Source organism: Salvelinus fontinalis, chromosome 27, assembly GCF_029448725.1.
Source record: "Salvelinus fontinalis isolate EN_2023a chromosome 27, ASM2944872v1, whole genome shotgun sequence".
NCBI lineage: Eukaryota > Metazoa > Chordata > Actinopteri > Salmoniformes > Salmonidae > Salvelinus > Salvelinus fontinalis.
Window position 1 is genome coordinate 3,601,975 of NC_074691.1, and position 14,692 is coordinate 3,616,666.

The following is a 14,692-nucleotide window of genomic DNA, read 5'->3' on the forward strand; positions in this document are numbered from 1 at the left end:
AGGTAAATTGTATGACAAGTAACAGTTTATTTAAGAGTAAAGATATTTGGCAAATCGTGCAGCACGGCCCCTTTCTGTCTGATTCTTATGGAATCGTCGGAGAAGAGAAGGCTCTAAGCAGTGTGTACAGGTTATATAGGCAACAAGCAAAGTAGGTTGATCTGGTAGTCTGGCCTTCCGATTGGTCGATCTGGGTCGTGGGTAGTCCTGTCCGGGCCTGATGTCGCGTTCCATTGGCTCTTTACACAGTTCTTTGTCTTAGTCTCATCCTTGAGCAGAACGCATGTGCGTTTGTTTTCACAGGTGCCTATTCATGGGGGAGGGGAGTGTGTGTGGGTCTGTGTTTATTTATAAGGGTACAAAGTGTGGGGATGGGTGCATGTTGTGCCAAATATAGCTTGTGTTGAGAATTTTGTTATAACAAGTTTCCAGTATCTATTACAAATTCTTACATCCATCGCGGGTTATCTCTATTTCTGTACCCCTTTATTGTTCTCTTTGCCTGACCTTCAGCTAGCGAGGTATGTTGTCCTTGGCGCCACAATTTTTCAATATAAAACCGTGGTAATGTTACACAATTCTACTGTCTTGCAACCAGAAGTTTTGTTACGATGTGGACAATATAAAGATTTATGTTAACAAGTTTCACCGAGCTCGCTAACTAGGGTATCTATTGTAACTTGTGTGCACTTGGGACAGCGTTTGAGTGAGTTTCCATGTGCTCGCGCAGATGCCTGAGAGCCAAGGGCTAACGTATTGTGTGTTGTCTCTTTGTGTGCAGGTGTGTCTTTTATTTTGTCCGAATTATGTTGTATATCATTTTACTTGTATTGTATGGTGTGCACTGAATGTGTGCACGCAACACCTGTTATTTCTTTTTGGTTCGCTCTTTTGCCCGACCTTCAGCTAGCGAGGTGCCTGAGAGCTGTGACTGCGTCAAGGGCTAACATATTGTGTGTTGTCTCTTTATGTGCAGGGCAAATAAAAATCCAACAAGCACACCTCCAGTTGTGGCAGTGTCATTAAATCACACAACGCAGAACGAACCACGCTACATTAACACTTCATGAATGGTTGCTGCTGCTGCCGATTTCAAGATCCATGCGATGCTTGATGGAGCTGCTGGGAAATCCACGTGTGCCTGATTTGCAATGAGGGTTACATGAGGTTCGACTGGACTTCTCTGACAGTTGATTATGATTTTGTTTTGTTTTGAAATCGCAGCCAAATCAGACAAAGTGATTGTTTGGAAAACACTGCAAAGGTAGCCATACTGCACAGTCTCTCTTGCTTTTGGGCGGGACCAGCACCAAAACTAGGAGGGAATATTCAAATAAACAAACATTAATTGGTCTATTATAAATCAGATCGCAGGTGATGTTATGCGGTGGCACAAAATTACATCCCACCAGAAAAGGCCGAAATTCCCATAATTTTCACAATTTCTGATTGTTATTTCTACCTCAGTGTGGAAATAAATAAAAAAAAACAGGACGAATACGTTTTTACCTGCACTGCCCTTTAAGAGTTTATCGGCTACGTAATAGGTAACGAGAGATACAGAATGGACAAAAAAGCACTGTTCAAAATGTTTTTTATTGAAGTTGTGGCATTGCAATTAGTTGTTTATATCCCTTTAATTGATAAACAATCAGCACATGTCAAGAGGTAGAAATTAACATCAGTCTGAGAGGATATGTGGACACACACAGACACACACTTTCTTTCTGCATTACCCGCCTCCTGGCCACACAACAAAAGAACCTAAATCTAAACCCATTCACGCCAACACTGTGAAGAGTTAAAATCCTAAATGCTAAAATAATTTACCTAGTGATTTTACTGAGCAACAGCCTTCCAAATGCACTCCGAATGATAAATACATATAATTGTCTGTAGTGTGTAGGGGGTTGCACCAATTGGGGGCTGTTTCATTTTATGACCCCCTACTGATGACATTTGCAGCCTTAACCTTTGACCTTTAGGCTGATAACTAAGTGTTTTAAGTCCTACCCTGTATCACCTATCTCTCGACATTGAACAAACAAGGGTTATCCGATCAGAACCAAAATACACATGGAGTATAATACAGAGGAGGGTGACAAATAAGAAGAGCTATGAGGGGGGGGGGGGGGGGGGGGTTATGTGCCGGGGCTGGCGCCTGCGGGGTAGGGTACTGGGGATAGAAGGATGGAGACAGGGCGGTAACTCTATACTTTTGGTGTGCATGCCCAAAACAAGCACACGTTTTGAGGGGTGGTTAATACATATTTGGGAAACAGAGCGGGAGAGAAACAGACCAGAAACACAGGTTAAAGTGTGTTGACATTGATTACTGCTCAAGTCAGAGATATACAAAGAAAGAAGATGAGAGGAGGGGAACAGCTGAATATAAACTTTGTGATAAAGACAAAAAGACAACCAGTGAAATAAGATACTTTCAGGAAGAGTTCCACAAAGAAAGAGAGAAGGGGGAACTAGAACCACAGCGCTCCATGGACTTAGGTCTTCCACCACCTCATTTGACCCAGGAGATGTTGAGGCAGCGGGCGATGAAGGCGTATGTGTCGGAGGTCTTCCGCCACCTCATTTGACCCAGGAGATGTTGAGGCAGCGGGCGATGAATGCATATGTGTCGGCCACCTCCTGGATGACCTTGCTGGTGGGCTTGCCGGCACCGTGGCCCGACTTGGTGTCCACGTGGATGAACAGCGGGTTACTCTGGCCCGCCCAGCGGCCCACCACGTGCTGCAGTGTGGCGATATACTTGAGGGAGTGCAGGGGAACAACGCGGTCATCGTGGTCACCTGTGAGGAGGAGGACCGAGGGGTACTGGACACCCTCGCCCTCGGGAACGTGGATGTTGTGCAGCGGGGAGTATCTGGCGGGAGCAGAGAGAGGAGGGGGACATCAGAAGACAGAAAAGAGGATTAGGGCATTGGTCAAAGTCAATGCACATCTACGTGTGGGTGAGTCACCATCATTAACAGGCACAAAATAGGGATGTGAACAGAACAACAAATCTGAACAAAAATTCGATTGGTTTGGCCAAAGGTACATTTCAATGATGCATCATGTATGATGAGAAGGCTATGTCAGAAAAGCAGGGGTTCCTGATCAATGAGGAACAATCATACCCATAAAATTACAGTGTGCTTGATTCTATTTTGGAACTAAAATCAAAGACAACGTAACTGAGACCTGCACAAACATTTTCACACTAACACACGACAACCCCTATTGTGAGACTATACACTGAGTATACAAAACATTAAGAACACCTGCTCTTTCCCTGACAAGACTAGTGAAAACAGGTCAAACCAGTTGAAAGCTATTAAAACTTGTTAAATCCACTTCAAATCAGTGTAGATGAAGAGGAGGAGACAGGTTAAAGAAGGATTTTTAAGCCGTTAGACAATTGAGACATGGATTGTGTGTGTGTGCAATTCAGAGGGTGAATGGGCAAGACAAAAGATTTAAGTGCCTTGGAACGGAGTATGGCAGCCGGTTTGTGTCAATATCTGCAGCGTGATAAGATCATTGTTTCGGAGTCCTTTTTGACATGCCGGAAGGTCCTTCTGACCTCTCTAAAGAGCTGTTACATTTATCTAAGCGCCAGACGAGAACGCATCTACATATCGTCCCTCTTAGTGATTATGTGCGTCACGGCATTATTCCACGGGGACTCAGGTGGCAAAAAGAACCATCATTGGGACAGCGCACAGATGATTTCTGTGAGCGCTGGTGTGCCGTCCTGAACAAATGCCCTATTGATTTAATGACATTAATTGTTGACCAGTTGAAAAATGATCTTATTGAAATGGATAACACGATTAAAGACAAACGCACAGCTCTACAAATAGCTGTTAATGATGATGGCATATTCAATGAACTGATGAAAACTAACCAAGCGCTCCAGGACAAGTTGTCTACAGAAATAAAAGAAATTCAACCAAGACAAAAAAGACCAGGTCGAGGATAAAGTCTACTTCTGGAGAAACCCTGACAAGGGAGGTCCTGCTCCTCCTCTCCATGGCAGACGCAGGAGGGATGCCGCTTACTTCCATCCACCCCCGTCTGATCAACGCTCTACAACCAGCGCCTCATCGGCTTCCAGTGGTAGTTTTTTATTCAACGAGAGACTGGAAGGGCGGAGGTGGCCACAGGCACGCGCATCGACGAGATGCCGCACCCGACGGGGTAAGGAGAAACGACTACCAGAGGCAGAGGAGACCGTTCACACGGTCCCAGAACCCACGGGACTGAGTGTCTTTAATTTATCAAGCAAGATATTGAGCCCTGCCCATGTCTCTTTGCTTAATAAAGGGTTATATTTTGTGCCTACAACCCAGTGCAACGATTTTGATGTTAAGGTAGACATGTTTAAGTTTTTTAGAAACATCCGTTTAAGGGAATACTTCAGCTCCCCTAATCCTGACATTTCTATTGAACCAGTAGGTTGCTCACCTGCACATACTCCGACTCCTTTTAGAAGCAAGAGTTATTTTATACCTCCAGCCAATCGCACTCACTCTATCGAGACATATTGCAGACTTGTTGAAAAAGATGTTGCTCATCTCCTTAAGAACAAACAGGAGTCCAAATCTTTCCATAATTTACCTAAGGAGGAAAAACAAGCTTTGCTTGATTTACATTCCGATACCTCAGTCCTTATTCGTCCTGCTGATAAGGGTGGGTCGGTTGTACTCATGGATAGGACAGCTTATGTAAGTAAATGAGTGTCATAGACAGCTGCTTGACAACACCTTTTACAAGAAACTCAGAAGTGACCCTACTTCCCAATTTCAGAATACTATCTTTACTGTCCTAGAAGGGTATTTAAGTTCTGGTCAGATAACCAAAAAAGAACATGACTTTTTGGCTATTCAACACCCTAAAATTGCCACTTTCTATACTTTGCCGAAATTACACAAGAATGTTACAAAACCTCCAGGGCGCCCTATTGTAGCGGGCATTGATGCAGTAACAGCCCCTATTGCAGCGGGCATTGATGCAGTAACAGCCCCTATTGTAGCGAGCATTGATGCAGTAACAGCCCCTATTGTAGCGGGCATTGATGCAGTAACAGCCCCTATTGTAGTGGGCATTGATGCAGTAACAGCCCCTATTGTAGTGGGCATTGATGCAGTAACAGCCCCTATTGTAGCGGGCATTGATGCAGTAACGGCCCCCCTATCTACTTTTGTTGACTTTTTTATTAGACCACTCGCAGAACAGCTCACCTCCTTTGTAAAGGACACCAGCAGTATGATCTCTATCATTGAATCTCTTGATCCTCTCCCTGAGAATACCTTGTTAGTTACTTTTGATGTTGAGTCGTTATACACAAATATTCCACACGAGGGCGGTATTGAAGCTATGGAACATTTTCTTCTGCAACGTGACCCTAATGAACTAACTACCTTCCAGTGCATGCATTATAACATTGGCTGAAATAGTACTCACACAGCTATTTCATATTTCTTTATTCAGACGAAGGGTACTGCTCCTAACTATGCTAATTTGTATGTGGGTTACATGGAGAAACAGTCTATTTTCAATCCTCTCAAAAATGTTTTCTTGCCTAACATCATTATTTGGAAACGGTATATTGATGATATTTTTGTGCTATGGAGGGGTGATGCAAAACAGATCCAGGCATTCCATGCTTTTCTTAACTCCTGTTCTGAACATTTGAGATTTACTATGCAATCTGATACACGTCAAATCAGTTTTCTTGATCTTCTGATCTTGTGTGAAAATAATGTTCTATACACTGATCTTTACAGGAAACCTACTGATCGTAACAGTTTGTTGAGGGCTGACAGTTTTCACCCGCTTCCCTTGAAAAATAGTTTGCCCTTCAGCCAATTCTGTCGAATCAAAAGAATTTGCAAAAAACAATCAGATTTCGACAGAAATATGGCTGAGACGCAAAGAAAGTTCAAGGAGAGGGGGTACAAAAATGATCAGATTAATAATGCCATTGAGAAAATTCAAAACAAAACATGACCTTTTTCAAGGGCAGTCTCGCAAAAAGACGCATTCTTGCATTCTAACTACCCGCTATTCAAAGCGCTCTGAACAAATGAAGGGAATCGTTCACAAACATTGGCACATTCTAAAATCCCATGATAGCCTCGGTAATGTGTTTTCGGACCTTCCCTTGTTCGTATTTTCGCAGAGCAGAAATCTCAGAGACCAATGGGTACACTCTGATTTACCACCCCAAGATATTCCTGAACAACGTCTATTTGCACCCCTACTGGATGGAAATTACAAGTGTAATGGCTGTGCTCAATGCAATGGAACTTATAAATGTAGATCCTTCAAACACCCACAAACAGGGAAACAGATCCCAATCAAAGGTGTTATCACGTGCTCCACTAAGGCAGTTATTTATCTTATAACTTGTCCTTGTGGTAAAAATGATGTGGGTAAAACAAAGCGCGAATTAAAAGTACATATCTCAGAGCAACTCAATATTATGAAGGTGTTCCTAATGTATCTGACCAATTTATGAACGGTATAATTGCATGACATGATAGCATTTTGCAAACCTACTTCCCCTGTCGCCCCAAGATGAATGGTTTTGAACAAGGAGGAGCACTCACTTGATGAGCCAGTCAAACTGTTCCTTGACATCGCAGCAGCCGAAGTCGGTGGTCCAGGCGTGGCCGATAGTGAACTTGTGGAACTTGAGCATGTCCATGACGCCCACCTGGGCCACGGCACAGCCAAACAGCTCCGGCCTCTGGTTCACACACGCCGCTGGGGGACACAAAGGGATTGACAGACACACACAGGTGAGAAGTTTGACATGCACCAAAAAGGTTAGCAGGCAGCAAGAGACACACACACACAGGTGAGGAGGATCTCAACAGGTTAGGATAGTGCCAGGGTTAGTTTTCAGACTGGGCGTGAGCTCACTGTCTAAAAGCATCAACAACAAACAATAGTAATGTTATCATTGCGGGCCCTACCTACAAGCAGGCCCCCGTTGGACCCTCCGTTGATGGTGAGTTTGGAGGGGGATGAGTAGCCCTCCTTGATGAGGTACTCTGCTGCACACTGGAAGTCTGTGAAGCAGTTCTGCTTGTTGGCCAGCATGCCCGCTAAAGAAAGAAAGACACACACACACACACAGAAACAGAACGGGTGAGTGTGTGTGTGTGTGTAAAGTTCAGGAATCAGAATTTCAGACCTGCCAACCCTGTCCAACTTTTTAGAGTATCAGACGCGCGCGGCAAATTAGAGATTTAGCACACGCCGAATTTGGGTTTTCTTCCCCCTCGCTGTTTGTGAGTCTGATCGCAATTCTAGAATTGTACCAAATCAAGTCTATAAAAGGTTGGAATACTTTCTTGACAGGATTCCATTTACACATATGGTAAAAGTCACTAACAAGATCTAGTTAGAAACAACACACAAAGGGCCTTTATACTTGGAGTTTTTATATTTTATTAAACACACAAGTTATTTGTTTAGGCACAAAATCGCAGACGTGCGAGGAGTTAATACGGCCACAGTGAAAGGCACTAACAGTGGTTTCAATGGCCAAGGTAAGACAAAGAAAAGTAGTGGAAAAACACCAAAGCGTAGGGAGACGGAGTCCTACTTTAGGTGTAGGGTCGTTGGTCATTGGAAAAGGGAGTGTAAAGTAGGAATGGAGCCTGCTGCATTCGGAGGAAATGTTGCCATGCAAGCATTTGATTTATTTTTTACAAAAGAGCAGCAACAAATCCTCCCAACTTTTTAATAGATGCCAGGGAACAAATATTGCAGATTTTTTATAATGAGATATTGGCTAAATTTGCCACAAAAGTATTTTGGGTTGAAGAATCTAGGTGAAATGCCAGGGGGATGGATTCTACAGAGGTAACAAATTTAAATGATGTGGCCAAACACTCCTTGCAAACTCAGAACACCTCGGGAGGTTTTTTATCTAGAAATAGATTTCTAGAATGGACGAAAGGGTGGAGGGGTCGCGAGGAATTAGCATAGGGGTTACCAAACCTAAAATTAACTTTACATTTTTTTTGGTTCATGAACATGGTGGTTATGGAGAATCATGGGGAAAAGAGACCAGTGAATCATTGGACTCGGTGGCGAGATAAAGTCGCCGTGTCTAAGGGTAGTACAGGCTAAATAAAAGATACATAAACGATGGGGTGGATTAAAACAAACGTTTGATTGGAGTAAGGACAGGGGATTTACCATTATCATGTTTGGTTTATAATTAAAGCTTTTGGATTGCTGATTAAGATGTAGAATAGTGAATGCTAACGAAATGTACACTTTCTTTTCCAGAAGAGGGGGTTTCATTATTTCGCTTTGGAATGTCCCTGAGACTGTGGTCTTGGGGAGAGCAGCTAGTGATATTCGGAAGTTTTAAGTATAAAGGTATCTGGATTAGGCCATAAACGGAGTTCCCAGATAAGTACGGCATGTGTTTTTGACCTACGGTTTACCACACACACACCAGCACGCACACGCAATTTACCGGTTATGAATATGCGTTAGTGGTGTTGATACGGTGGGATGTATTTTTTAGGGTCTTTTCAATTCAGCTTTACATTTGGTATGCAGGATGGAAAAGTTTGAAATGTTTTAAAATTGTTTCTGAAGGACAGGGAGAGAAAAGGGAGAGAAAATATTTGCCCTGTATCCTGACTTTCTGGTGAGACCTGATCAAGCTCACTAGAGATGATCGGAACAGATGGGATTTAATCAGTTCCCTGGGGTCCTGGTCTTTGGGTAAATATACAAATGTACTTTGTTCAGTCTGCATATAGAAGGAAAAATATATGTTAATGAACATTGACAGTTACTCCAAATGGATTGTGATATGTGTATTGCTGATACAATTTTGGGTTTTTGTTTCGATACAAATTTCACCAGATTGGGTCTGCTGGATTGTTGGGATCCCCGAAGAGTTAGTGTTAACTCCCTGATCTGATAACTCTTCCGATAGGTCGCCAGTAAAATAAGAGCGTATGAACTAACCGTATGTTGTTCTGCATTTTGACATTTGTCATAGAGATAATGTTATTAAGAAATTTGGGAATGCAATAATTTGTCATAGTCGATGCTTGTCTGGATTTCCTGAAACAGAAATTAACTGAACTAAACTGTTGTTCTAATCTGTCTTCTCTTGAGGTTATCATGGAAGGTGACGTCAGATGGTATCTTAATGCAATTAGGAATAATTTGGCCACAAACAGTGTGTGTGAACTGCAAATCCCTCCCTAACCGGCTGAAGAAAGAGCGACAAAGGCGTTCAATGCGACAGTGACTTAACACTCCTATCTGAATCCAAGCCATTAACTTCTTCTGGCTGCAAGCCCGAGGCCGCCCACAATATGACAACAGCCACTTCAAGTGCAGGGCGCGAAATTCAAAATATATTTTTTAGAAATATTTAACATTCACACATTAACTTCTTGAGCCTATGGGGGCGCCATTTCGACTTTGTTAAAATGAGTTCCCAAATTAAACTGCCTCGTACTCAATTCTTGCTCGTACAATATGCATATTATTATTACTATTGGATAGAAAACACTCTCTAGTTTCTAAAACCGTTTAAATTATTTCTCTGAGTGAAACAGAACTCATTCTGCAGCACATTTCCTGTCAGGGAGTGAGATTTCAGAAATCGAGGTCCCTGTTCTGGGGTCAGTTTATAAGTCCCAATGTAAGCTATGGGGCTACATGCACTGCATACGTCTTCCTCTAGATGTCAGTAAGCGGGGAGAATTTGAATGGAGTGGATTGCGCAATCTGGGCCCTATATATAGACCGTGGAACGGAAGTACCGTCCTTTTCAGCGGTGCGTTTGACGCATGAAGACATCACAATGGCGTCCTGCAAACGCTTTTGTTTTAGTAGTTCTATATCTCCAGTCATGTTTTTATTCGTTATAGGTGTTAAAGACATCATAAGGTAGTTAATTTAAACCGACTTAGCAGTTTATAGCAGTTTATTGCGATTTTCTGGGATTTCTTTGCCATGCGCTTTCACGAGTTGGACACCACTCCAGTTGGCGGCTAACATTAGCGGCTATTTCGACCGGACAAGAGGACATCTTTCAACCCAAAGACGATTGTTCTGGAGAAAGGACACCTTGCCCAAGATTCTGATGGAAGCTCAGCTAATAGTAAGCAGTCTTTATGCTGTTAATTCGTACTTATGTTGACAAATGTCAGATAATAATTCCGCCATGAATTATGGTGTGGTCTCGCTTTAGCGCACGCTGTATGCTTGAAGTAACGTTAATTTTAAAAATGTAACCCAGCGATTGCATTAAGAACTAATTTGTCTTTCAATTGCTGTCCAACCTGTATTTTTTAGTCAAGTTTTGGAATAGTTACTGATTAGAATAGGTGCCTCTTCAAAGATTTCTCCTGCCATTTTCTGGGCAGCTTTGCTACTTTTCTCATTGTATAACCACGATTGGTGCCGCTAAATATGCACATTTTCGAACAAACTCTATATGCATTGTGTAATATGATGTTACAGGACTGTCATCTGAAGAATTCTGAGAAGGTTAGTGAAAAAATTAATATATTTTGGTGGTGAATACGTTATCGCTATGTTTGGCTGGAATCAATGCTGTTGGTGTGGTTTGCTATTGTGGTAAGCTAATATAACGCTATATTGTGTTTTCGCTGTAAAACACTTAGAAAATCTGAAATATTGGCTGGATTCACAAGATCTGTGTCTTTCAATTGCTGTACGCTGTGTATTTTTAAGAAATGTTTTATGATGAGTAATTAGGTAATACACGTTGCTCTCTGTAGTTATTCTAGTCGAGTTGTGATGTTGGCTGCAATGGTAAACTATGATTTATACCTGAAATATGCACATTTTTCTAACAAAACATATGCTATACAATAAATATGTTATCACTGTCATCTGATGAATTTGTTTCTTGGTTAGTGGCTATTTATAGCTTTATTTGGTCGAATTTGTGATAGCTACTGATGGAGTAAAAAACTGGTGGAGTAAAAAAAATGGTGTCTTTTGCTAACGTGGTTAGCTAATAGATTTACATATTGTGTCTTCCCTGTAAAACATTTTAAAAATCAGAAATGATGGCTGGATTCACAAGATGTGTATCTTTCATCTGGTGTCTTGGACTTGTGATTTAATGATATTTAGATGCTAGTATTTACTTTACTATGCTAGGCTATGCTAGTAGCTTTTCTACTGATGGGGGTGCTCCCGGATCCGGGTTTGGGAGGTGTTAGAGGTTAACAAGTCCAATACAGCAAATGAAAGGTACACATCTTGTGAATCCAGCCAACATGTCCGATTTTTAAAATGTTTTACAGCGAAAACAGCACGTATATTTATGTTAGCTCACCACCAAATACAAAAAAGGACAGACATTTTTCACAGCACAGGTAGCATGCACAAAACCAACCTAACTAACCAAGAACCAACCAAACTAACCAACAAACAACTTCATCAGATGACAGTCTTATAACATGTTATTCAATAAATCTATGTTTTGTTCGAAAAATGTGCATATTTCCGGTATAAATCAGTTTACATTGCAGCTACAATCAGAAATTGCACCGAAAGCAGACAGAATAATTACAGACACCAACGCCAAATACCTAAATACTCATCATAAAACATTTCTGAAAAATACATAGTGTACAGCAAATGAAAGACAGGCATCTTGTGATTCCAGCCAATATTTCCGATTTATTAAGTGTTTTACAGCGAAAACACAATATAGCGTTATATTAGCTTACCACAATAGCCAGAAACACAAGCCCTTTCCCAGCAGCAAAAGTTAGCGATCGTAACAAACCAGTAAAAGATATATAATTTTTGACTAACCTTGATATTCTTCATCAGATGACAGTCCTATAACATCAGGTTATACATACACTAATGTTTTGTTCGAAAATGTGCATATTTAGAGCTGAAATCAGTGGTTATACATTGTGTTAACGTAGCTACTTTTTCCCACAACGTCCGGATTTTTTTCAGACACTTTTTCTGACACACATATTCTGACCAAATAGCTATTCATAAACATAACTAAAAAATACATGTTGTATAGGAAATGATAGATCCCCTAGTTCTTAATGAAATTGCCGTGTTAGAATTCTAAAAATAACTTAATTTCGACATACAGCTTCGGTATAGCTAGAGTACCCAAAAGCTGGGCGCCGACGACTAGTTCACATGTACGACAGATATATGAAATAGCATCATAAAATGTTTCCTACTTTTGCTGATCTTTCATCAGAATGTTGGACAAGGGGTCCTTTGTCGGGAACAATCGTTGTTTGGATTTAGAACGTCCTTTTTCCCTCTCGATTTAGCAAGCACACTAGCCAAGTGGCACGAAGCTCTCCATGTCAACAAACGGAAGAGAACGGAACACGGCAAAACTCCCGAAAAAATTTCAATAATCTGATTAAACTATATTGAAAAAACATACTTTACGATGATATGGTCACATGTATCAAATAAAATCAAAGCCGGAGATAGTAGTCGCCTATAACGACAGCTTTTCAAAGGGCAATCCCAGGTTCCTTCTCGCGCCTTCCTGAAAACAGGAAATGGGTGACACGTCATTCCAAGAGGATTCATTCCACTTCAGACCAAGATAAACACCTCATTTCTTCTCTCACAGCCTCTTGACATCCAGGGGAAGGTGTATGACGTGCATGTATACTAATACGTATCATGCCCATTTATAGGCAGGACCTAGAAGAGAGCATCGATTTCAGATTTTCCACTTCCTGGTCAGGAAGTTTGTGCCAAATGAGTTCTGTTTTACTCACAGATATAATTCAAACGGTTTTAGAAACTAGAGAGTGTTTTCTATCCAATAGTAATAATAATATGCATATTGTACGAGCAAAAAATGGGCCGTTTGAAATGGGCACCTTTTATCTGGCTACTCAATACTGCCCCTGCAGCCCAAACAGGTTAACCTGGGTACCGGCAGCAGGAGTGCACCAGAGTCCTGAGACCGCACATGTGGAGTGAGCTTGGAGAGCTGTTATCTACATGCAAACCTCTCTCGTGCTCCTGGTGTGCGAAAATGGACCAGACAGATTGGTGTACGTGGAAAAAATGGATGTATCTATTTGATATTGAAATCGGGACATTATCAAGGGCCATCAAATCTGACAGGTAAGAGTTACATGTGCCGTTGGGAAGATGAAATGTAACGCTATCTGAAGAAGACACGCTAGAATGATAAGTGTCGGGAGAAGGGGGGGATGTCTACACACTGCAAACAATTTAGACTGAGAATGCATTGCGATACAGATCTTTCATTACCATGCCACTCGAGACAGGAAAACAGGGACAAAAGGGGGTTGTAATGAGAAGAGTTAATACCGACAATAAAAGGTCCCGTTTATAAATGTATATTCTAACAGTGATGATGTGTGCTAGGTTGAGAAGCTTGAATTAAGTCATAGACTCAAAGTAAACACTGTCATTCTGAATTTGGGTTGGGTAATTTATAAAATGATTTAGTTATGATTCGGATACAGCAAGAGAGAGTTGCTCTCAAACTGTGGGGGGTGGGGGCACTGGTCGAATTCAGTTGGCCTAGGGAGGCTCTAGGGGTGTTGTGGGAGAACTCACTGGATGATAGCTTGGGTCAACCATGAAGGTGTTTTCTTTTTCTTTTGTTTTACCATGTCATCAGAATTTTTATGTTAAATCGCATCAATACATAGAGATTGCTGGATGATACGGTACAATTAGTTGCATACAAGGCTAATAGTCTGCGTTTTGCGTTAACACTCAAGGATGAAAATGAAGGAGACGGGCATGGAGACCAGCATCACATGGGCATGGAACGTAACGGATGGACGGTTCTGTTTCCAGTCTTACTCCCATCAAGGGTGGTGTGAAATTATTCAACGTGTACTTTTTCTCTTTCCTTTTTAAGTCAATATGTTTGTGGGTGTCGTGGAACATATCATTGTTCCAGAGGAGGGACTGATGTATATTGACTAATTGATTGGAGAATGTTGTAGTATGTTTATAACTGTAGAAGTGCATTAGGAGTAGTGACTAATGTGTTATGGGTTAGATGGAATGATATATGGGCAAATGTATCTGTAGCAGGAGGCGAGGTACACATGGAGCCTGTGGTTGAGACAGAAGGTTTACATAAGGCTGTTAAGTGGGAAGGAACGTGACTGGGATGGAGACCGGTGAGGGCTCATAAATGAAGGTCGTGGGGAAAGAGTGGTATCATTCCCAGAGACTATGTACAGTTGAAGTCGGAAGTTTACATACACCTTAGCAAAATACATTTCAACTCAGTTTTTCACAATTCCTGACATTTAATCCTCGTAAATATTTCCTATTTTAGGTCAATTATGATCACCGCTTTATTTTAAGAATGTGACATTTCCGAATGATTGATTTCAGCTTTTATTTCTTTCATCACATTCCCAGTGGGTCATAAGTTTACATACACTCAATTAGTATTTGGTAGCGTTGCCTTCAAATTGTTCCTAACGTTTCAGGTAGCCTTCCACAAGCTTCCCACACTAAGTTGAGTGAATTGTGGCCCATTCCTACTGACAGAGCTGTTGTAACTGAGTCAGGTTTGTAGGCCTCCTTGCTCTCGCACACTTTTCCAGTTCTTCCTACAAATTATCTATGGGATTGAGGTCAGGGCTTTGTAATGGCCACTCCA

At 41.6% G+C, this 14,692-nt stretch overlaps 1 protein-coding gene across 1 annotated transcript in view; it reads right to left on the bottom strand.

Annotated features, from left to right (window-relative positions):
• Positions 1–2,125: 2,125 nt before the first annotated feature.
• LOC129824877 (prolyl endopeptidase-like) overlaps positions 2,126–14,692 on the bottom strand; it is a 56,507-nt gene continuing 43,940 nt past the window's right edge. The window contains exons 13-15 of the mRNA XM_055884415.1: positions 6,984–7,115; positions 6,615–6,771; positions 2,126–2,881 (exon numbers count right to left, since the gene is read on the bottom strand). Coding sequence (XP_055740390.1) covers positions 2,587–2,881; positions 6,615–6,771; positions 6,984–7,115 — 584 coding nt within the window. The 3' untranslated portion in view covers positions 2,126–2,586. The remainder of the gene's footprint in view (positions 2,882–6,614; positions 6,772–6,983; positions 7,116–14,692) is intronic.